Source organism: Salvelinus namaycush, chromosome 39 (genome assembly GCF_016432855.1).
Source record: "Salvelinus namaycush isolate Seneca chromosome 39, SaNama_1.0, whole genome shotgun sequence".
Classification (NCBI taxonomy): Eukaryota; Metazoa; Chordata; class Actinopteri; order Salmoniformes; family Salmonidae; genus Salvelinus; species Salvelinus namaycush.
The window spans coordinates 15,344,758-15,368,320 of record NC_052345.1 but is presented as its reverse complement, the minus strand read 5'-3'; the positions used below and the strand labels follow the sequence as shown (position 1 = coordinate 15,368,320).

The 23,563-nt window shown below is 44.8% G+C and overlaps 1 protein-coding gene across 2 annotated transcripts in view; it reads left to right on the top strand.

Annotated features, from left to right (window-relative positions):
- LOC120032534 (endonuclease V-like) overlaps window positions 1-23,563 on the top strand; it is a 58,454-nt gene that overhangs the window by 17,002 nt on the left and 17,889 nt on the right. The window contains exons 5-9 of one of the 2 annotated variants that reach the window (XM_038978676.1): window positions 437-549; window positions 6,388-6,456; window positions 6,593-6,721; window positions 17,656-17,760; window positions 18,030-18,116. In XM_038978676.1, the coding sequence (XP_038834604.1) occupies window positions 437-549; window positions 6,388-6,456; window positions 6,593-6,721; window positions 17,656-17,715 (371 nt within the window). In that variant the 3' untranslated portion in view covers window positions 17,716-17,760; window positions 18,030-18,116. Of the gene's footprint in view, window positions 1-436; window positions 550-6,387; window positions 6,457-6,592; window positions 6,722-17,655; window positions 17,761-18,029; window positions 18,117-23,563 lie in introns of those variants that run through there. The other variant, XM_038978674.1, reaches the window with a different exon arrangement.

The following is a 23,563-nucleotide window of genomic DNA, read 5'->3' as shown; positions in this document are numbered from 1 at the left end:
ACTGTCTACTAATAGCATTGACTATTTACTACTAACAGTAGCCTGCTACGTACTGTCTACTAATAGCATTGACTATTTACTACTAACAGTAGCCTGCTACGTACTGTCTACTAATAGCATTGACTATTTACTACTAACAGTAGCCTGCTACATACACTCTACTAATAGCATTGACTATTTACTACTAACAGTAGCCTGCTACATACACTCTACTAATAGCATTGACTATTTACTACTAACAGTAGCCTGCTACGTACTGTCTACTAATAGCATTGACTATTTACTACTAACAGTAGCCTGCTACGTACTGTCTACTAATAGCATTGACTATTTACTACTAACAGTAGCCTGCTATGTACTTGCATAACAACTCAGTCTTCAGCTGGTTGTGACGGTCATGTCCCTACTATACATATGGGGTTGTCTTTTTTCCCAGAGTTTGGTCTGGCGTGTCACCTGGGAGTTCTGTCAGGGCTTCCCTGTATAGGTGTGGCCAAGAACCTCCTGCAGGTGCAGGGTGTGGAGAAGAACGAGGAACACCAGTCACAGGTGAGAGCTCCACCACTCACATTTCACACTGGTAGAGATCAAAATGATGAACAGATAAACACATTTTTGAGGAGGGGGGGGGGGATTGCATTGAATCAAATGACTAATTTCCAATGATTTAATGCCTGTAAGGGCGGAGTGTCGCTAGTTATATTTCATTTGTTTTTTTGTTTTTACAAAAACAACTGGTTAACACATTCTGATGAATGTTTTCACTCAAATGAGATCTCAACTGACATTGGACTACTAAACTGTAGCCTACCTACAGTAGGTCTGCATTTGAGCAAATGTCTGACCTCCAATGTCAAGCTTTTGTCAAGCTTTTCTTCTCCTCTTCTGTTGTTGACAGACTGCACATACCATCCTCGGTGGGGTGGTCCCTTTTCTTGTGGCTGTATCAAACAACATTTGAATGCAACAACAAAATAATTATAGGCCTACAGTTGTATAGTGTTAATTTAATATTCATGAATCATTCATGTGGGTTTTTGTCTACCTTTGTGCTCTATTTGTCACACTTAGTCATACTGTAGCTGTGTTGAAATTGGAGTACGGAGAGCACAATGCATTATTCATCATTCTATTGTGATAAATGTTTTAAGGTTCGTGGATCTATTGTAATATTTTATTGTGGGATGTTAGTTTCTCTCCCCAGTGTTTCTGTGGCTTGAACTGTATTATACAAGTCGAGCAAAGACAAAAACCTGTTGGTGAAAACCGTAAACCAGCTCTTATTGAAGAGAATACTGGTGGGAGAAGTCTCCGGTAAATATCTAAACTCAGCAAAAAAAGAAACGTCCTCTCACTGTCAACTGCGTTTATTTTCAGCAAACTTAACATGTGTAAATATTTGTATGAACATAACAAGATTCAACAACTGAGACATAAACTGAACAAGTTCAACAGATATGTGACTAACAGAAATGGAATAATGTGTCCCTGAACAAAGGGGGGGTCAAATTCAAAGTAACAGTTAGTATCTGGTGTGGCCACCAGCTGCATTAAATACTGCAGTGCATCTCCTCCTCATGGACTGCACCAGATTTGCTAGTTCTTGCTGTGAGATGTTACCCCACTCTTCCACCAAGGCACCTGCAAGTTCCTGGACATTTCTGGGGGGATTGGCCCTAGCCCTCACCCAACAGGTCCCAGACGTGCTCAATGGGATTGAGATCCGGGCTCTTCTCTGGCCATGGCAGAACACTGACATTCCTGTCTTGCGGGAAATCACGCACAGAATGAGCAGTATGGCTGGTGGCATTGTCATGCTGGAGGGTCATGTCAGGATGAGCCTGCAGGAAGGGTACCACATGAGGGAGGAGGATGTCTTCCCTGACAGCGTTGAGATTGCCTGCAATGACATCAAGCTCAGTCCGATGATGCTGTAACACACCGCCCCAGACCATGACGGACCCTCCACCTCCAAATCGATCCCGCTCCAGAGTACAGGCCTCGGTGTAACGCTCATTCCTTCGACGATAAACGCGAATCCGACCATCACCCCTGCTGAGACAAAACCGCGACTCATCAGTGAAGAGCTTTTTGCCAGTCCTGTCTGGTCCAGCGACGGTGGGTTTGTGCCCATAGGTTGACGTTGTTGCCGGTGATGTCTGCTGAGGACCTGCCTTACAACAGGCCTAGAAGCCCTCAGTCCAGCCTCTCTCAGCCTATTGCGGACAGTCTGAGCATTGATGGAGGGATTGTGTGTTCCTGGTGTAACTCGGGCAGTTGTTGTTGCCATCCTGTACCTGTCCTGCAGGTGTGATGTTCGGATGTACCGATCCTGTGCAGGTGTTGTTACACGTTGTTCTGCCACTGCGAGGTCGATCATCTGTCCATCCCGTCTCCCTGTAGCGCTGTCTTAGGCGTCTCACAGTACAGACATTGCACTTTATTGCCCTGGCCACATCTGCAGTCCTCATGCCTCCTTGCAGCATGCCTAAGGCACGTTCACGCAGATGAGCAGGGACCCTGGGCATCTTTCGTTTGGTGTTTTTCAGAATCAGTAGAAAGGCCTCTTTAGTGTGCTAAGTTTTCATAACTGTGACCTTAATTGCCTACCGTCTGTAAGCTGTTAGTGTCTTAACGACCGTTCCACAGGTGCATGTTCATTAATTGTTTATGGTTCATTGAACAAGCATGGGAAACAGTGTTTAAATCCTTTACAATGAAGATATGTGAAGGTATTTGGATTTTTACGAATTACTTTGAAAGACAGGGCCCTGAAAAAGTTACGTTTCTTTTTTTGCTGAGTTTATATATATTTTTTAAGCAATTTGTTTCGTTGTGGGAAATTCCAATCCAAAGTTACAAATAATAACATTTTAAGGAAATGAATTGCATGCTTCAGGCTTGCAACAGAGCAGTGATATATAGTGTGATGGTTTGGTGTCTGTAATGACTGATGGAGAGGTGATAGTAATGAGAGAGGTAAAGGAAGTAAGGGATTCACTCTCTTCTGATTTTGAATGAGAGAGAGGGAGACCGACAGACATGACACTAACATGACTAATGTGACCACAATGCTAACAGATTTCCATGGTAAAAGGCCATGGGAGTTTAGCGCAGTACCCTGAACACACGCCACCAAAAATCAACTGCCAAACGGCTCCACAACCTAAAAACTCAATTACCATCCAATAACCGCAGCTTAAACGGTCCCCACGACGCACATCTATGTTAGCGTAGCGCACTAATCTTACACAACACTTTGATGTCCCTCAGCTCTGCTTTAGCTCTAACGGCTGTTATGTTTAGACTCAGATTAGGTTTCCACTGTTTATGACCAGAGAAACCGGTACCGACTCCCAAGTTAATTCGATCTCTCTCAGGCGACACTTAGCGTCTCACAGACGATAGCGATAGCATAAGCCTCGTTAACCGAACTACTGTAGCCACGGTGTGGATTGCATTGGCTGAGATTTCTGAGCAAACTGATACAGTATCTGTCAGTTAGCTACTGTTAGCTAAAGTGTTTCCTCTTAGCTAGTCTTTCATTAAGGTATCAGGTAGCTTTTAGCCGTCCAGATACATTTCCCTCTGGCTTTTAGCTAGCGACGCTCCAGTTATTTTAAATGAAACATTAGAACACCTCTTATCTTGACTTTGGTACTGGCGTCAGGCTCTGTTTTCAAACGATGACTCACTGCAGATTGTAGAATGATAGATGTGACCTCTCTGACTTCAATATATCTAAGATACAAGCGTAGCGTTAAACTGCCATGTGTGTAATTGTTTTTGCTCATTAATCACATCAATGCAACATGAGTCATATTTGTTCCTCCAACTGCTCTCACCTGAAATTAGATTAGGAGAATCTGTGTTCATACGTCCAGAGTGAAGGAGACGTCAAAGATACTCACAGACATCCAATATGTCTCTGGGGTTTCGTTATGTCCGAGTGTTTCGTAACATTGCGATGACGCCCAATTCAAATCCAAGTAAATTAAAACATCGCAATACAATTTACGTGAATTGTTCATAGGATTTAAACATGAAGGCGTTTTTAGAAGTTCCTGTGATCATGGAGCCTCTGTTGTCACGTTGACATCACATTCCTGTGTTCCTGTTACCCCCTGCGTCTTATTATGGGCTAAAGGTTTGTATGGACATGCCACTGGTCTTCTCCCATTGTGTGTGCATGTGTACATATGTGTGTGTTATGGGTCACTGCAACAGTGGTTCTATTGTGTGCATTGCCAGGGAGTGACTCACTGAGGCCTTTTGAATGAGATGAGCTCGATGGATAGGGGCTTCATTCCGTTCACACGGCAGCTGCTGCCCCTGCCTGCTGCTCTGTGGATGAAATTCCTGTCTCTGTCTCTTTTGTTCGCTTCTCTTTCTTCGGCTCCACTCTATTTCCCAGCTCTCTCTCACTCCTTTCACTCCTTCTCTCTCTACTCTCTCTGCAACTGCCGTCTTTCAATATCCCATCATCATTTTTAACCTCTCCCAGTTCTTCCAGACCCCTTCACGCACTCTTTCTCCCCCTCCCTCCTCCTCTTCCTCTCTGGCACTGAGTCAAACCATTGTGTTATTGATGGTTGGCCTGTCTCATGTCCTACTGCCCAGGGCGGCTGACTCAGACAGACACACTGTTCTCCTAGATACCACCAGATGGGCCCTGGGCCCTACCTGGCCCCTCACCTGGCGTATCCTCCTGTCCTGTATTATAATTAGTTATGGTGAAATGGATAGGACATCAAAGCTTTCATTAGTTTAAAGCCAAGTCCTCATCTCCAATGAGACACCTGTTACAGCATCAGTCTTGGCAACAGGGATGAGGATGGTTCGTTTTGATCTGAATGTATCTCAAGCTGATTGCAGGATCTGAGAGCTCTCTCATATAAACACTGCATCATCCAATATGTGAAATATCAGATTTGTAACTTTCAAGTTTAAGGTCGAGTGAAGACGGGATGATGTGGTTTTTCACGTACCGATGACTCACACCATCCTATGCACTTCAAATGAGATATACACTACATGACCAAAAGTATGTGGACACCTGCTTGTCAAACATCTCATTCCAAAATCAAGGGCATTAATATGGAGTTGGTCCCCCCTTTGCTGCTATAACAGCCTCCACTCATCTGGGAAGATTTCCACTAGATGTTGGAACATTGCTGCGGTGACTTAGGGGCACTGATATTGGGCGATTAGGCCTGGCTCGCAGTCTGCGTTCCAATTCGTCCCAAAGGTGTTTGATGGGGTTGAGGTCAGGGCTCTGTACAGGCCAGTCAAGTTTCTCCACACCAATCTCAACAAACCATTGGACCTTGCTTTGTGCACGGAGGCATTGTCATGCTGAAACAGGAAAGGGCTTTCCCCAATCTGTTGCATGAAGTTGGAGGTACAGAATTGTCTACAATGTCATTGTATGCTGTAGCATTAACATTTCCCTTCACTGGAACTAAGGAGCCTGAACCATGAAAAACAGCCCCAGGCCATTATTCCTCCTCCACCAAACTTTACTGCCAGATGGTGAAGCGTGATTCATCACTCCAGAGAACGCATTTCCACTGCTCCAGAGTCCTATGGCGGTGAGCTTTCACCACTCCGGCCGAAGCTTGGCTTTGCACATGATGATCTTAGGCTTGTGTGCGGCTGCTCGGCCATGGAAACCCATTTCATGAAGCTCCTGCTGAACAGTTCTTATGCTTGTTGCTTCCAGAGGCAGTTTGGAACTCAGTAGTGACTGTTGCAACCGTCGACAGACGACGCTTCAGCGTGTAAAGTTCTGTGAGCTTGTGTGGCCTACCACTTCGCGGCTTAGCCGTTGTTGCTCCTAGAGGTTTCCACTTCACAAATACAGCACTTACAGTTGACCGGGGCAGCTCTAGCAGGGCAGAAATATGACGAACTGACTTTTTGGAAAGGTGGCATCCTATGACGGTGCCATGTTGAAAGTCAATGAGCTCTTCAGTAATGCCGTTCTACCATATGGAGATTGCACGGCTGTGTGCTCGATTATATACACCTGTCAGCAACGGGTGTGGCTGAAATAGCCAAATTCACTAATATGAAGGGGTGTCTACATACTTTTGTATATATAGTATATTACCAGGGAGGGAACAGGACAGCTACTAGCATGTTGCCTTGTGAGAAAGACAGGAACATGGCTGACAGGGCTGTGAAGAACATGTCAGGGTCTCATCCTCCCCTCAAAGAAAAGAGAGACCGAGGAGATGGAAGAGAGAAAGACTTTGATATTGCAAGAAAAATAAACACGCGCACAGACAGAGAGAAAGTCAGACTCGCACAGAGGGACGGACGGACGAACAGACTGACAGTAGTAGTGTGTATAAATGATGGTCTGACTCCACTGCTCCTCCTCAGATTGCCTCATTGCAGAAGGGAGGAGAGAGCTTCCCTCTGACTAGCGACTCAGGAAAAGTTCTGGGGAAGGTAAGACTCACGCGCACGTTCACTACATCGCACACAAACGCGTAATCAGTAGTTCTAAACATACAGTCTCCTCTCTGTCTGTCTCTCTGTTTCTCCTCTCTCTCTCGCCATCCCTTTTCGTCCTCTTTCTTTCTAGGCCCTGCGTAGTTCTGACAGCAGTACCAAACCAGTGTATGTTTCAGTGGGCCACAAGATCAGCCTGGACACGGCCCTGCGCCTCACACACTCCTGCTGCCGCTACCGTGTCCCAGAGCCTATCAGACAGGTACACACACACACACACACAGAGTCAAACACATAAACATATTCCCACACGCATACGAAAAGAGCCATTCAGTCACCAGATTAGAAGTCAGTCTGATCAATGAAAGTCAACTGAGAAAAACCCTGGCAAATGGCTGGGAGGAACAGAGCAAATCAATATGGCTTGCTGGACACGGGACACCATGTGAAGTTAACTTGTCTGCTAATGCTTCTCTCATAGAGAGGGATAGAGACCGCACTTGCCACAAATCCTGTTGTAGCATGGGCAGCGCCATTAAAGTTTATAATGGCAAAAAGAGGGTGGGCAGGCTCTCTTTCTGACTTGATGCTCATCTCCCCTTGCAGTCTGTTAGTGTTGTTCTGCATTCCTGCCACTAGACTGTGCTGTTCCCTTAGAGATAAGTGTGGTGGCATAACTCATCTGCCTTACACACTGTTCTGCTGTCAAAACCAGCCTTGCACTGCACCCAGTGCTCTCACACACACATACACATGCACAGAAACACGCTCGCTCGTTCACTCACTCACTTTCTCACTCGCTTTCTCATTCTCTCTCTTTATCTCTCTTTCTCTCTACCCCCTCTCTCTGTCTCTCACTGTCTTTTTTCTCCACTGCAGTCGGCACGCACACTCACACTCACACACACACACACACACACACACACACACACACACACACACACACACACACACACACACACACACAGCATTTCACACACACACACACACAGCATTTCACACACCTCTATTCTCAGTATATTGCCAGGAGAGCTGCAGCAGTAGTGTAGCCTTGGCTAACTCATCTCCTCCTGTGTGTGTGTTCATTTCATCAGTGAGTGTGCTAATGTATTTAGTGGGTGCTGGGGGTTCGTCCAATAAGATTGGACCTGGACATCGCTGAGAGCAAGGGGACTGGCAGAGAGATAACCGCTCTGTTCTTTCTCTCTTCATATCTCTCTCTCTCCCTCTCTTCAACTCTCTCCCTCGTCTCTCATTCCCCGCTTTATTTGGTTCACCTCACTTATCTGTCTTTGTCTATCTCTTTCTCTCTCTCCATCTATCTCCTCTCTCTCTACACTTCTCTCTATCTCTACACCTCACTCTCTCTCCAGACGGTCGTCAATGTTGACCCTTGACAAGCCGTATTGCTGCCAGCCAGCACTCAACCACGTACACACACACACAAACACACACTGATGATAGCTCAGAGCCAGCAGCGACAGGTTGCCAAGTTTTCTCGTGCTGTGGAAACAACAATATGCTCCTGCTCCTCAGCGTTTAATTGCGGTTTGCTGTTGGGACCCAAACACAGGAACAGGTGGCGGGAGTTTGCCAAATAAGGGCACAGGCATCGTTTATGCATTCAGGAAGAGGGACAAATTGGAGCGTGTACGTTAATGAGGTGTTTTGGGGCATCGGAAGTAGGGATTTGGGTTGACAGGTTGGGTTAAGGAGCTGGGTATGTAGACCGTTCATGTGAGATGGGTTGGGGATCATACTGTAGCAAAATCATTTGAACTAGGTTGCAGTGGGCACCTGTTCAGAATGTAAACTTAAACCCCTTGCCCCTTTTTCCATTCCTCTCCTATCTTTTCCTGTCCTTTCCACTTCCCTTCTTTCATCTTCTCCCCTCTTCTCCTCCTTTCTTTCCTCTCCTCTATTCTCCTGCCTTCCTCTCCTCCTCCCCTCCTCACTGTACCTGTTCAACCTGAGATAAAGAAAATCCCTCAGTCTGTCTGATCTCTACAGTTAAAAGAGCGAGAGCGAGATGAAAGAGAAAGACGACGTCGCGGTTGGAGTCTGCAGTGAGGAGTTGATGGTGCAGCGGGCTGAAGGCAGAGTCAAGGCACTGCAGCAGAGTCTGTATGCACAGTGCGTTGAGTGCGGAGGAACGCGCACTTTTACACTAACGTGATAAAGCTCTCCATCTCACCCACTCACACTCATATACACTTTTAAACTCTCATAGACTCCCTCTACAAATATCAATATTATGCACAGTCGCTGAGAAAGCATGAGACTGCGTAGCCCATTGCGGACATTCAACACTCTTAGAGCCCTTAGAGGATGATTGACAAGTGGGTATCAATATCACACACACACACACTCCCCTCTTCCTAGCCTTTCTTAATGAGGCCACAAACAAAGCAAATGGACAGTAGGAGTCCTTTTACCTAATGATGAGGGAGGCCAGGTAGGCCGCCGCACCATTCACACACTCCCAGTGGACCCTGTGTGTGTGTGTCGGCCTTGTGTGTGTATCTACGTCCACGTCCGCTTGGCTGGTAATGATCTCCGGACAGCAGAAATCCATACTAACTGACAGGAAGACATGAAGTTGTTCATGGACAACAAGGAACCAATGCTAGAGCCATAACACTAGTCTACTCTACTACTCTACTCTCTTTCCTTTAGGGAGGAAGGACTAGGAGGGCTCACCAGTGAAGTTGATTACTGCAGCTCATGAACAGCACCAGTCTTGTGGCACTGACCATTGCCAATCAGTTAGGGCTAGTAGTAGTAATCAATTCAATTTGGTAAAGCTTTATTGTACCCAAAGGGGTGAATTGTTGACAAGGCAAAGCACAATGGTGTGTCCAGTGTCGCACAAAGTCCTGCAGACAGGGTAACAACTTTAAAAGGATAGACTGATGAAAAACGCCTAAAACAAACAATGCCTTGCTTCTCTAGTGAAATAGTCGTTCTATTCGAAAGGCAATATTTTTGATGTAAAATTTGCCTCTGCAGGATAAAGGTCATGATTCTGGTAGGAGTCCACAGCTACAGTAGGAGCGCCGCTCTGTGTGGCCATTCTAGTTCTACCATAACTCCATGCCTGCAGTTGAAGTCGGAAGTTTAAATACACTTAGGTTGGAGTCATTAAAACTTGTTTTTCAACCACTCCACAAATTTCTTGTTTAACAAACTATAGTTTTGGCAAGTCGGTTAGGACATCTACAAGTAATTTTTCCAACTGTTGTTTACAATTGTTTACAGACAGATTATTTCACTTATAATTCACTGTATCACAATTCCAGTGGGTCAGAAGTTTACATACACTAAGTTGACTGCCTTTAAACAGCTTGGAAAATTCCAGAAAATTTTGTCATGGCTTTAGAAGCCATGATAGGCTAATTGTAGGCTAATAGGCTAATTGTTATCATTTGAGTCAATTGGAGGTGTACCTGTGGATGTATTTCAATTTCTACCTTCAAACTCAGTGCCTTTTTGCTTGACAAATTTTTTTTTAGATCTCCACAAGTCTGGTTCATCCTTGGGAGCAATTTCCAAACGCCTGAAGGCACCACGTTCATCTGTACAAACAATAGTACGCAAGTATAAACACCATGGGACCACGGAGCTGTCATACCACTCAGGAAGGAGACGCGTTCTGTCTCCTAGAGATGAACGTATTTTGGTGCGAAAAGTGCAAATCAATCCCAGAACAACACCAAAGGACCCTGTGAAGATGCTGGAGGAAACGGGTACAAAAGTATCTATATCCACAATAAAACGAGTCCTATATCGACATAACCTGAAAGGCCGCTCAGCAAGGAAGAAGCCACTGTTCCAAAACCACCATAAAAAAAAGCCAGACTACAGTTTGCAAATGCACATGAGGACAAAGATTGTACTTTTTGGAGAAATGTCCTCTGGTCTGATGAAACAAAAATAGAACTGTTTGGCCATAATGACCATTGTTATGTTTGGAGGGAAAAGGGGGAGACTTGCAAGCTGAAGAACACCATCCCAACCGTGAAGCACGGGGTGGCAGCATCATGTTGTGGGGGTGCTTTGCTGCAGGAGGGACTAGTGCACTTCACAAAATAGATGGCATCATGAGGGAGGAAAATTATGTGGACATATTGAAGCAACATCTCAAGACATCAGTCAGGAAGTTAAAGCTTGGTCGCAAATGGGTCTTCCAAATGGATAATGACCCCAAGCATACTTCCAAAGTTGTGGCAAAATTGCTTAAGGACAACAAAGTCAAGGTATTGGAGTGGCCATCACAAAGCTCTGACCTCAATCCTATAGAAAATTAGTGGGCAGAACTGAAAAAGCGTGTACGAGCAAGGAGGCCTACAAACCTGACTCAGTTACACCAGCTCTGTCAGGAGGAATGGGTCAAAATTCACCCAACTTATTGTGGGAAGCTTGTAGAAGGCTACCTGAAACATTTGACCCAAGTTAAGCAATTTAAAGGCAATGCTACCAAATACTATTTGAGTGTATGTAAACTTCTGACCCACTGGGAATGTGACGAAAGAAATAAAATTTATTATTCTGACATTTCACATTCTTAAAATAAAGTGGTGATCCAAACTGACCTAAGACAAGGCATTTCTACTAGGATTAAATGTCAGGAATTGTGAAAAACTGAGTTTAAATGAATTTGGCTAAGGTGTATGTAAACTTCCGACTTCAACTGTATATCTGCTCTGCTCATCACACCTGCCCTTGTAACATTGTGTTTCCTGCAGCCCTGAGCTGAGATACTCATCCATTACTCTGCTCTGCATCTGAATCAACAGGAAATGCTAAATCAGCGTTGCTTCTCCCCAGGTTGTTGCCATAACAAATGGAATTTCAATGTGAGCGATTGTTGGAGGTAGCGTTAGCGGTGGGCCGTGGTTGGTCTTTGTAGACAGAGGTAAAGGGATGCTGATGGTAGTTTTGTGTGCCGGTGTCCCCGCTGAGACTCTGGCTTCTGTGTTTGTTTAAAGGGAAGGCTTTAATCTGTGTTGTGTGTTTTGTGGGCGTCTGTCTCTTCCTACTGCAGCAGCTACACACACAGACTGCTTACAGAAACTCATGCCTATTGTGTCTCTCTCACTCCCTTTGTTAATGTGTGTGTGTGTGGGTGTGCATGCCTGTCACATTTCTCAGCATCTGTCTGTCTCTCCATTTCTCTCTCTTTCTCTACCCCTCCAATCTCTCGCTGTCCTTTCCTCACTCTCTCTCCCACCCCCCATCTCTCCCCTATCCTCTCCTTTGAATAATTCAACCCCACAGAGCTTTGTGTTTCTGTCTGTTGACACTGACACATTAACACCCACCCACCCAAAACAAACCCAAACACATTCAGTATACTGCAGGCCTGGGTTCAAATCCAAACACATTCAGTCTACTGCAGACCTGGGTTCAAACCCAAACACATTCAGTCTACTGCAGACCTGGGTTCAAACCCAAACACATTCAGTCTGCTGCAGACCTGGGTTCAAACCCAAACACATTCAGTCTGCTGCAGACCTGGGTTCAAACCCAAACACATTCAGTCTGCTGCAGACCTGGGTTCAAACCCAAACACATTCAGTCTACTGCAGACCTGGGTTCAAACCCAAACACATTCAGTCTACTGCAGACCTGGGTTCAAACTCAAACACATTCAGTCTGCTGCAGACCAGGGTTCAAACCCAAACACATTCAGTCTACTGCAGACCTGGGTTCAAACTCAAACACATTCAGTCTGCTGCAGACCAGGGTTCAAACCCAAACACATTCAGTATACTGCAGACCTGGGTTCAAACCCAAACACATTCAGTATACTGCAGACCTGGGTTCAAACCCAAACACGTTCAGTCTACTGCAGACCTGGGTTCAAACCCAAACACATTCAGTCTGCTGCAGACCTGGGTTCAAACCCAAACACATTCAGTCTGCTGCAGACCAGGGTTCAAACCCAAACACATTCAGTCTGCTGCAGACCTGGGTTCAAACCCAAACACATTCAGTCTGCTGCAGACCAGGGTTCAAACCCAAACACGTTCAGTCTACTGCAGACCTGGGTTCAAACCCAAACACATTCAGTATACTGCAGACCTGGGTTCAAACCCAAACACATTCAGTCTGCTACAGACCTGGGTTCAAACCCAAACACATTCAGTCTGCTGCAGACCAGGGTTCAAACCCAAACACGTTCAGTCTACTGCAGACCTGGGTTCAAACCCAAACACATTCAGTCTACTGCAGACCTGGGTTCAAACCCAAACACGTTCAGTCAGCTGCAGACCTGGGTTCAAACCCAAACACGTTCAGTCTACTGCAGACCTGGGTTCAAACCAAAACACGTTCAGTCTACTGCAGACCTGGGTTCAAACCCAAGCACATTCAGTCTGCTGCAGACCTGGGTTCAAACCCAAACACGTTCAGTCTACTGCAGACCAGGGTTCAAACCCAAACACATGCAGACCTGGGTTCAAACCCAAACACATTCAGTCTACTGCAGACTTGGGTTCAAACACATTCAGTCTACTGCAGACCTGGGTTCAAACACTATTTGAAATCTCTCAAATACTTTGAACGTTTGTTTGAAGCCTGCCTGGAGTGTCAGATGGGCGGGCATTATTTTCTTGGACTATTCTATTGGTCCATTGAGCCAGGCAAGCTCAATCAAGCCCAGTTTTGAAATGATTTCAAATAGTATTTAAACCCAGGTCTTGTATCCAGTGCATTTTATCTCCTCTCCTCCATGGAAACAAATGACAGTGCAGACGCAGAAAACACACAATGCAGGAGAGAGGCTAGACACTAACTATGAGGAATTACACCAGCAGAGTCATCACACTAACTTCTGTCCTCTTCCTGCTGTGTTATCGTGGATGGGGATTGAGTGCGACAAATGCATCTCACTTAAGGTGGTTAGTGTGCTTAGTTCATGCCATGTGTTCTACTGGAGCGGGTGGTCAGGGTGTACGGTAAGATTTCTTGACAAAGGCTCGGAGATGTGACTCAACATTTGACTATTTACTTGAGTGCATCATGCCCAAGTGCACCGTGTGTCCAGCTACTGTCTTACGAAGATTTGAACTAGCCTACACTCCGCACAACTTGCATTTTTATCTCTGAGCAAATATCACCAGTTATTCATATTTTGTTATATGTGTGAAATATTGCAGAAATAGTTCATATTTATAATATTGCAGAAAAATAAGTTACTTTGAACGATTTCACTCCGCAAGTGTGCTTTCTTTCTGAGGGTGGGGGCGATACTACTGCAGCATTAAACGGTGCTGCTTGTTGAAGCCCTCAGGTTCTCTAAATGTTCATATATTTCTGTTTGACATTTTCAGCTTGAACCAGAAACCCAGTCCAGCTGGAGGAGTAAAGAGAGGGAGAGGGATGGAGGGAGAGAGATGAAGGGAGGAAGAGAGGGATAGTGTAGCCAGACAAACTGCTGTAGGGCTGCAGGGGGAGAGCAAAAGCCGTGCCTCAGGCCAGTGGAACGAGGCCAGGGTGCAGAGTTAGAGAAAGAGAGTGAGTGTGTGTCTGAGTGTGTGTGTAAACATGTCTGCATGCATGTGAGTGTGCGTGAAGGCATACGTATGTACATGTTTGTGTGAAATGGCGCCAATACCCCCTGCCAAGTGCCACAGCTGAGCTGTGACGACTCAGTGTCCACCTGTGCACCCACACCCTGCCAGTCCTGTTCCCAGTGTAAGAGCTCTATGGGTGACAACGGGAGACTGGTGGACAAAGCTTCAATCAGACCCCTTCATTCCTGTTGGCACTACCTTTTCTACCTTCTACCTCTCCTTCTGTCAACCACACGCCAATGCATCACCCACATCTCTCATTCTCTCTCTCTTCTTTTCTTTTGCTCCCTCCTTTCTCTCCCACTCCCATCCAAAGCAATGACAAATCAGCCGAGTGTTGTCTCTTGTGCTTCGCTGAGTGCTATGGGAAGTTATGATAATGAGTAAGTTGGAACCCACCTGTTATTTATGCTTGCTCCGCGCCACGCCAAAAGCTACTGGAGCAGAATCCAGATGTATCAAAGTTGAACACTGGTCTTTTATGATGTTTTTGTGATGTGAAGTTTTTAAGGGTATTTTAAGATCTGTTGGAGCGCGTGTTCTCCAGGGTTGTGAAGTTTTTGTGTGTGCGCACAGTGTCTGCCTATGTGCCAGCGTGTGTTTACACATGTTTTCATCCGGGTGCTGGGTAATTCAGGGGCTTCAGCTGCAAATGGAGTGACTCACGTCCTTGCTGATTGATAGACAGAGAAGAAAAATCCCCAGTGGAATTCACACTGACTGTTCTCATTAAAGTAACTGACACTAGGGCTTTACCAAGGCCACACATTCATTACCAAACACATTCTAAACCCCCTTTCATTCTAAATCCTCATACCTACCTTATACCATCCATGACTTACAGCTAAAGCACAAACACACACACACACACACGCATAGAAACACACACACGCACACATACGCATAGAAACATATACACACACATACGCATAGAAACACACACACACACATACGCATAGAAACACATACACACACATACGCATAGAAACATATACACACACATACGCATAGAAACACATACACACACATACGCATAGAAACACATACACACACATACGCATAGAAACACATACACACACATACGCATAGAAACACACACACACACATACGCATAGAAACACATACACACACATACGCATAGAAACACATACACACACATACGCATAGAAACACATACACACACATACGCATAGAAACATATACACACACACACACGCATAGAAACACACACACGCACACATACGCATAGAAACACACACACGCACACATACACATAGAAACATATACACACACATACGCATAGAAACATACACACGCACACATACGCATAGAAACACACACATGCACACATACGCATAGAAACATATACACACACATACGCATAGAAACACATACACACACATACGCATAGAAACATATACACACACACACGCATAGAAACACACACACACACACACACGCATAGAAACACACATACACGCATAGAAACATATACACACACATACGCATAGAAACACATACACACACATACGCATAGAAACATATACACACACACGCATAGAAACACATACACACACATACGCATAGAAACACATACGCACACACACACGCATAGAAACACACACACGCACACATACGCATAGAAACACACACACGCACACATACGCATAGAAACACATACGCATAGAAACACATACGCACACATACGCATAGAAACACATACGCATAGAAACACATACGCATAGAAACACATACACACACATACGCATAGAAACACATACACGCACACACACACGCATAGAAACACACACACGCACACATACGCATAGAAACACACACACGCACACATACGCATAGAAACACATACGCATAGAAACACATACACACACATACGCATAGAAACACACACACGCACACATACGCATAGAAACACATACACACACATACGCATAGAAACACATACACATAGAAACATACACACACATACGCATAGAAACACATACACACACACATACACAGAAACACATACGCATAGAAACACATACACACACATACGCATAGAAACACACACACACATACGCATAGAAACACATACACACACACATACACAGAAACACATACGCATAGAAACACATACACACACATACGCATAGAAACACACACACACATACGCATAGAAACACATACACACACATACGCATAGAAACACATACACACACACATACACAGAAACACATACGCATAGAAACACATACACACACATACGCATAGAAACACATACGCATAGAAACATACACACACATACGCATAGAAACACATACACACACACATACACAGAAACACATACGCATAGAAACACATACACACACATACGCATAGAAACACACACACACATACGCATAGAAACACATACACACACACATACACAGAAACACATACGCATAGAAACACATACACACACATACGCATAGAAACACACACACACATACGCATAGAAACACATACACACACATACGCATAGAAACATATACACACACATACGCATAGAAACATATACACACACATACGCATAGAAACACACACATACGCATAGAAACACACACACACGCATAGAACCACACACACATACGCATAGAAGCATACACACACACACACGCATAGAACCACATACACACACACACACGCATAGAAACATACACACATACGCATAGAAACATACACACATACGCATAGAAACACAAACACACATACACTTACAGCTAAAGCACAACCACACACGCACAAACAAATCTCACACACACACAATCCACGACTCTTACTGAGTCACGTAGCAAGAACAAAGGCAGGTTGGTGTCACGACTTCTGCCGAAGTTGTTGCCTCTCCTTGTTCGGGCGGTGTTCGGCGGTCGACGTCACTGGTCTTCTAGCCATCATCACTGGTCTTCTAGCCATCATTGATCCATTTTTCATTTTCCATTGGTTTTGTCTTGTCTTCCTACACACCTGGTTTCAATCCCATTCATTACCTGTTGTGTATTTAACCCTCTGTTTCTACTCATGTCTTTGTCAGAGATTGTTTTTATGTTGTTTTTATGTCAGTGTTGTATTATGTGTCTGTATTGGTGAGCGACGGGTCCTCGTACCCACTTTTGTTTTTTATGTACATTTAGTGTTTGGAGTATGTTTAGTGGACTTCTATTAAAAAGTCTCCATTTACACTCCATTTGACTCTCCTGCGCCTGACTTCCCTGCCACCTATACACACGACTCTGACAGTTGGAAATCAAATAAACAGTTCTAGATGAGTTATTAAACAATTTGATGGATGAATGGTTGGCATTGTCATGACGAGATGAAGCACACAGCAAGTCTTTGATGGGTTCTTGTTGTTTTTTATTTCAGGCTGCTTTTATCCAATCCTATGCGGGGGAGGACAGGGGATCCTAAGTTGAGAAGTGTAGTGTCATAACTTAAACATTCACGGAGATCTTGCATTGTCAATGAGATATTGCAGAATACGTAGGTGTGCAGTTTTATGACAGTGGGAAGACAAGAGGCCTAATTGGTGTTGTTGACAGCAGGAGAAGTTGACCCCTCTGCTATCTTTTTGGGATTGCAGGCGGACATGCGCTCCAGAGAGTACCTCCGTGTCCACTTCCCAACTGCTGCAGACACCTGAGCATAGAGGAGATTGGGAGGTGTTTCAGCAGACACACACACAGAGGTAAAGCACTCATTGCAGGCATTTGCCGTGGCTTACAAATACTAACGCTTGTGCTGTCCCCACTACTGTGGAGGGAGATAAAACACTCCCATTTCAAACAGATATATTGCTGGTATTGAATTGACTCTCTCTCTCACTCTCTTCCCCCACTCTCTCACTCTCTTCCCCTCTCTCTCTCTCTCTCTCGCTCTCTCTCTCTCTCTCCTTCTGTCTTTCTCTCTCTGTCTCTCACTCTCTGTCTCTCTCTGCACTCTTTGGATCTGTGCCAGGCTGCCAGCCCAGTGCTGAGCCCTTAATGTCCTTACAGAGGGTATTCCAGGTACTAGTGGTATCCCAGGACAGCCTCTCTGCAGGGGGAGGTGTGGGAGGTGGGCCAGTGGAACCACCTGGGGTTGAGCAACGAAGGAGGGAGGAATGGAGGGAGGGAGGGAAAAAAAAGGGGTGTGAGGCAGTGGCTGTTTGTGCCATTCAAGATTAGGGAGAGGATGTAGGTGCACAGGTTGGAGGCAGACAGTCACTGATTTAATACCACCGTGCACACTCTTGCCTGCATCTACCTGATAAGGGCTGTAATCATTAGTCCAAACAGTTTGCAACTTAAACAATAGTTTATTTTGGACAAATGTAGGTAGGTCCCTCCCCACTTCATTCCGTTTGCGTTTGTTTAAGAAACGTTTTGCAACAGAATCGGCTGAATAAATACACCCTGATCACCCGCACACACAGTTCACTTTCATAGCAGCCACATACAGCATCATCACTTTGCTCATTGTATAATTCCTTCTCACATCTACTGTACACGCTCTCCTTCTCTCACCTTTTCCCTTCTCTTGTGGACTTCAGTGCACAACACAACAGCTGTTTATGACCAGGCGCAAAAAAACCTCTCCAAGCCAAATCTTCATACCGCTAACGGATAGACAGCCTACATCATTGTCACCATATTAACGTTATAGTTAACAAACTAGACCTAACGTGTTAATAAACTCACAATCCAATCCATGTGTACAATCGCGCAGTACAGTGTGACCATGTGGTGCAAGGACAACAACCTCTCCCTCAACGTGATCAAGACAAAGGAGATGATTGTGAACTACAGGAAAAAGAGGACCGAGCACGCCCCCATTCTCATCGACGGGGCTGTAGTGAAGCAGGTTGAGAGCTTCAAGTTCCTTGGCGTCCACATCAACAACAAACTAACATGGTCCAAGCACACCAAGACAGTCGTGACGAGGGCACGACAAATCCTATTCCTCCTCAGGAGACTGAAAAGATTTAGCATGGGTCCTCAGATCCTCAATAGATTTTACAGCTGCACCATCGAGAGCATCCTGACCGGTTGCATCACTGCCTGGTATGGTAACTGCTCGCCCTCCAACCGCAAGGCACTACAGAGGGTAGTGCGTACGGCCCAGTACATCACCGGGGCCAAGCTTGCTGCCATCCAAGACCTCTATAACAGGCAGTGTCAGAGGAAGGCCCTAAAAATCATCAAAGACTCCAGCCACCCTAGTCATAGACTGTTCTCTCTGCTACCGCACGGCAAGCGGTACCGGAGCGCCAAGTCTAGGTCCAAGAGGCTTCTTAACAGCTTCTACCCCCAAGCCACAAGACTCCTGAACAGCTAATCAAATGGCTACCTCGACTATTTGTAAGAATACCTGTTGTATTCGGCGCATGTGACAAATACAATTTGATTTGATGTACAGCAAGCGGTTTAGCAGTTACTCCGGTGAACCCCGGTGGCAATAAATAATCAAAACCGAAAGCTTACCTTGACTTTGGAAGAGTTGCATTGTTGGATAGCCTTAGCCAACTAGCTAACATAAATAGCATTCCACTGTTTGAGTCAGGATGTTGAGTAGGCTAAATTAGCTAACTAAGTAAAAGGTAAACTAAGAAGAAAGAAAATACAATAAAATATAGCTAGCTCTCCCTCTGCTGCTTCTCCTTAATTTTTGAACAAGATAATTTGTTAAAAACTGTTTAACTATTGTCTTTCTCTCTGAGTCAACTACTCACCCCATTTTATGCACTGCAGTAGTTTATGCTTTCAGTACTAGATTAATTCTCTGATCCTTTGATTGGATGGAGAAGATATTAGTTAGTACTGCAAGAGTTCTGATAGGTTGGAGGACGTCCTCTGGAAGGTGTCATTATTACTGTGCAAGTCTATGGAATGGATTGAGAACCATGAGCCTCCTAGGTTTTGTATTGAAGTCAGTGTACACAGAGGAGGACGGAAACTAGCTGTCCTACGACTATGGTTCTAACATACACAGTGCTGTTGAGGCTACTGTAGACCTTCATTGCATAACAGTATATTTTAATCAGTTATTTGGTGATGTGAATATATTTAGTATAGTTTTATCTAAAACTTTTTTTTTTTATGTATGAAATTCACTGAGGAGGATGATCCTCCCCCCCCCTGCAAAGAATCTTCGCATGCCCAGTTACAGTACAGTACACACGTAGACGCACGCGCGTGAGCATACAGATGCACATAGAGATGTGCACATCGAGAGGACATTTGCACACTCTTGCTTAGTCACACGCATACATACACACACACAGATGCATGCATCCACTGCACGGACCCACCCTAACACCCATTTGAAATGCAGCCCGTGTTCCGACATTCCAAAGTTATCCCCGTTTGAACTCCCCTATGACAGGAGCGATGCTCTCTCTCACCCCTCGTCCTCTTTTGATCATTCGCTCAACAAAGGGGAAAGTGACAGGAAGGTTTTTGCCGAGTGAGCAAGGCTGCCCCTCTCTGAATCTCCAGGCTTTAACTCCCTTATCTCCCTTCCCCTTTAAAACCTCCCCTCACTCCCTTCCACTTAAAAAGCTCTGTGGATCAGCTATGCAGGGCAGATATTCTGGCGATGCAGGTTCTGGTACTGTTCTAATGAGGGCTGGAGTGTGCTCAACCCCTCTAACTGTACAGTATGCTACTGTCTCCGACATGGTGGGTAACGAGAAATGGAGAGGATTTGGTGCGTCATGGATCAGTAGTGGTTTTTAGTAGTGGCTATATGGTTAGGGTTTCTGTCTTCCTGTTACATTATTCATCAGTGCGTGCATGTGGTGGCCTCTGTCTTAAGTTTATCCCATGCCATTTCTCTACAAACGGGAGTGGTGGGTAATCTTACTCTGCAAGGGCCAGTATAAGCGCAGGCTTTTAAATACTTGGTACGATTGCCTAACCCCGCACTGTAGTCTTCTTATAGAGTTTAGTCAAAGGATCATTGTGCTCTATTTATCTCAATAGGATCTCCAGGTTTGGATAAAAGATCATTAAAGAAAATGGATACTTCTACGATTGCATATCACTGCTCTACAGGTTTCTTCTAGTGGTTAGGCAGAGAATCGTTGTGCTCCCTCCTCATAACCAGTCTCCCTTGAAGTCCACAGTCTCTATCTCAATGGAATCCCATTACAGAAAATGGATACCTCTAGTGGTCCTCTGTTAGATACCCAGAGCCTATCATCCCCTGGACCACTGGGTGGAACTGGAGTATCCATTCCTCTGTTAGCCTCTGGACTGTGAGCCCACCTGTTGTCTCTCACAACCCCCTCATAGCCCCCTACAGTGCAAAGGGAATGAGCACCTCTCTCACTGACTCATGCTGGAGGGAGAGAAAGCTTGGCAGGAAAGCAATAGGATTCTGACAGAGAGAGAGGACGGGATGAAAGATGGATCAGCAGGGGAGGAGATGAAGGGATCTGAAGGGAGGAGAGGAACGACAGGAGTGGAGACGGGGATGAGGAGGCTGAGGAGCAAGGGAGAAATGGAGTACAGGAATCAATGCAGATGGGAAAGAGCTCTTGTAGTGGTTTGAGGTGTGTGTGTGTGTGTGTGTGTGTTTGTGTATTCACACCTGAGTTTAGCTTTTTCATCTATTTAAACTTTTACGAACAAGGACCGTGAGTATTTTCTGATCATGTGACCATCCGAGGCGAAAAACACCTTTCTCTTGTATTTATCCTCATTGATCACCACGGTAACATTACAGCTAGTCCCTCACAGACCTGTACAGCTCTTCCCTCCCAGGACTGATGGATGCTTGTTACGCACGCCTCTGAGAAGAGGGAACGCAACTCCCTGCTGCAACTCAACTCTCCATGAAGCGAAAGAGGTATGGACCGTAGGTGCGAGAAAGGACGACAAAGGCAGAATTTACCGTTTCTAGGATTTATTTTCTTACACGGTAATATGGGGAAAAGGGGCTGGACGGAACCAAAGCAAAGAAAGTAAATATCAAAGTTCCCCCTCTCCTATCTAACCTGCCTACCCACTTAACTTACCTAACTTAGCACCACCTGGTGCCCTAACCAAAATACAGGGGGTGGTCCGCCCAGGTCTTACCTAGTGTGCCTAGACAGTAAATATACTACGGGTATATGTATGCCCGCGGGCCTCTTGCCTAAGCACTCCCAAAGTGCATTCCCCTTCCCCCCTGGGAACAAATGAAACAGAATAATTATAAACAATTTCACAAACACTCACAAACACAGGACATAGCAAAGCTGCTACCAACAACAACTAATATAGTACATACCAACACTTTCTGATACACAACCAACACTATACAAAATATTCAATTCTATCTCTGATCTCTTCTCCTTCTCTCTCTAATGATCTCTCCTAAATATTCAATCTCCCTCTAATCTCTCTCCTGATCTCATCTCTTCTTCTGAACAGAACACTGGCTTTTATATCTTCAGGTGGCAATGGTGATTAGAGTCAGCTGCTTCTTGACGAGGGGGCGGGGTCAGCTCCAATCATCAATTAGCCTGGGGTCGACCAATCATCTGCTTGGGGAGTTTTCAGGAATCTATCTCCTGAAACACACACACTTAAATACAACACAGAAACTGGGGAACGTAACAATGCTGCCCAATGCTGTGATTTCTTAACCAATCATTTCCCTCTATCCTCCTCCATTACCCCATGAATAGGAGTTGAAGTTTTCAGTTAGGTTCATGCTGATATACACACTGATGCCCTTTCCCACTGATCTCCAAAATGTCAGGGAAATGTTGTGGAGATGAATAGACTCGGCAGGGAGGAGGACAACTAATTAATAAGAAAACGTCTTGGTGAAAGTAGGGATTCTTTTGGATGATTTAAAGGCCAGTGCAGTCAAACATTTGATTTACCTGTGTTTTATATATATTTCCACACTGTGAGGTTGGAATAATACTGTGAAATTGTGAAAATTATGATCATGCCCTTTTAGTGTAAGAACTGTTTGAAAAGAACGGCAGAAATGTTTGCCTGTTTTGGTGGGATGGAGTTTTGGCCTGCCATGGTGACATCACCAGGTGGAAAAATAGTTAATAGACCAATAAGAAAGGGAGTTCCAAATCTCTCTGCCAATAACAGCTAGTTTTCAGTTTCCCACTCAGACCACTCCCAGACAGTCCTAGCAACATTTTTGCTTGAGAAATTGCTCTTTGCTAAAAAGCTATTTTTGTTTATTTAAAAAAAAAAAAAAAATTGTTATCTAGAAAATTATTTGATATTGAGATACAAACTGCTGCATTGGACCTTTAATGATAAAACACCAGCATGATTGTATATAGGCTGACTTTGAGTGTCCCCAGGGATTCAGATGCACAAATAAAATATTGTTCAGTGACAACACACCTTTTAATTAGACAAGAAAAGTGTGTGCGTGTTTTATGCATGTGTGCAAGTGTAGCGGACTTGAGTCAGTCATGGTTTCTCATGGTCACGTGATGGGTAGCCCCGCCTTCGACTTCAAAATCAGTTTCAGCCAGCAGGCCAAAAGGA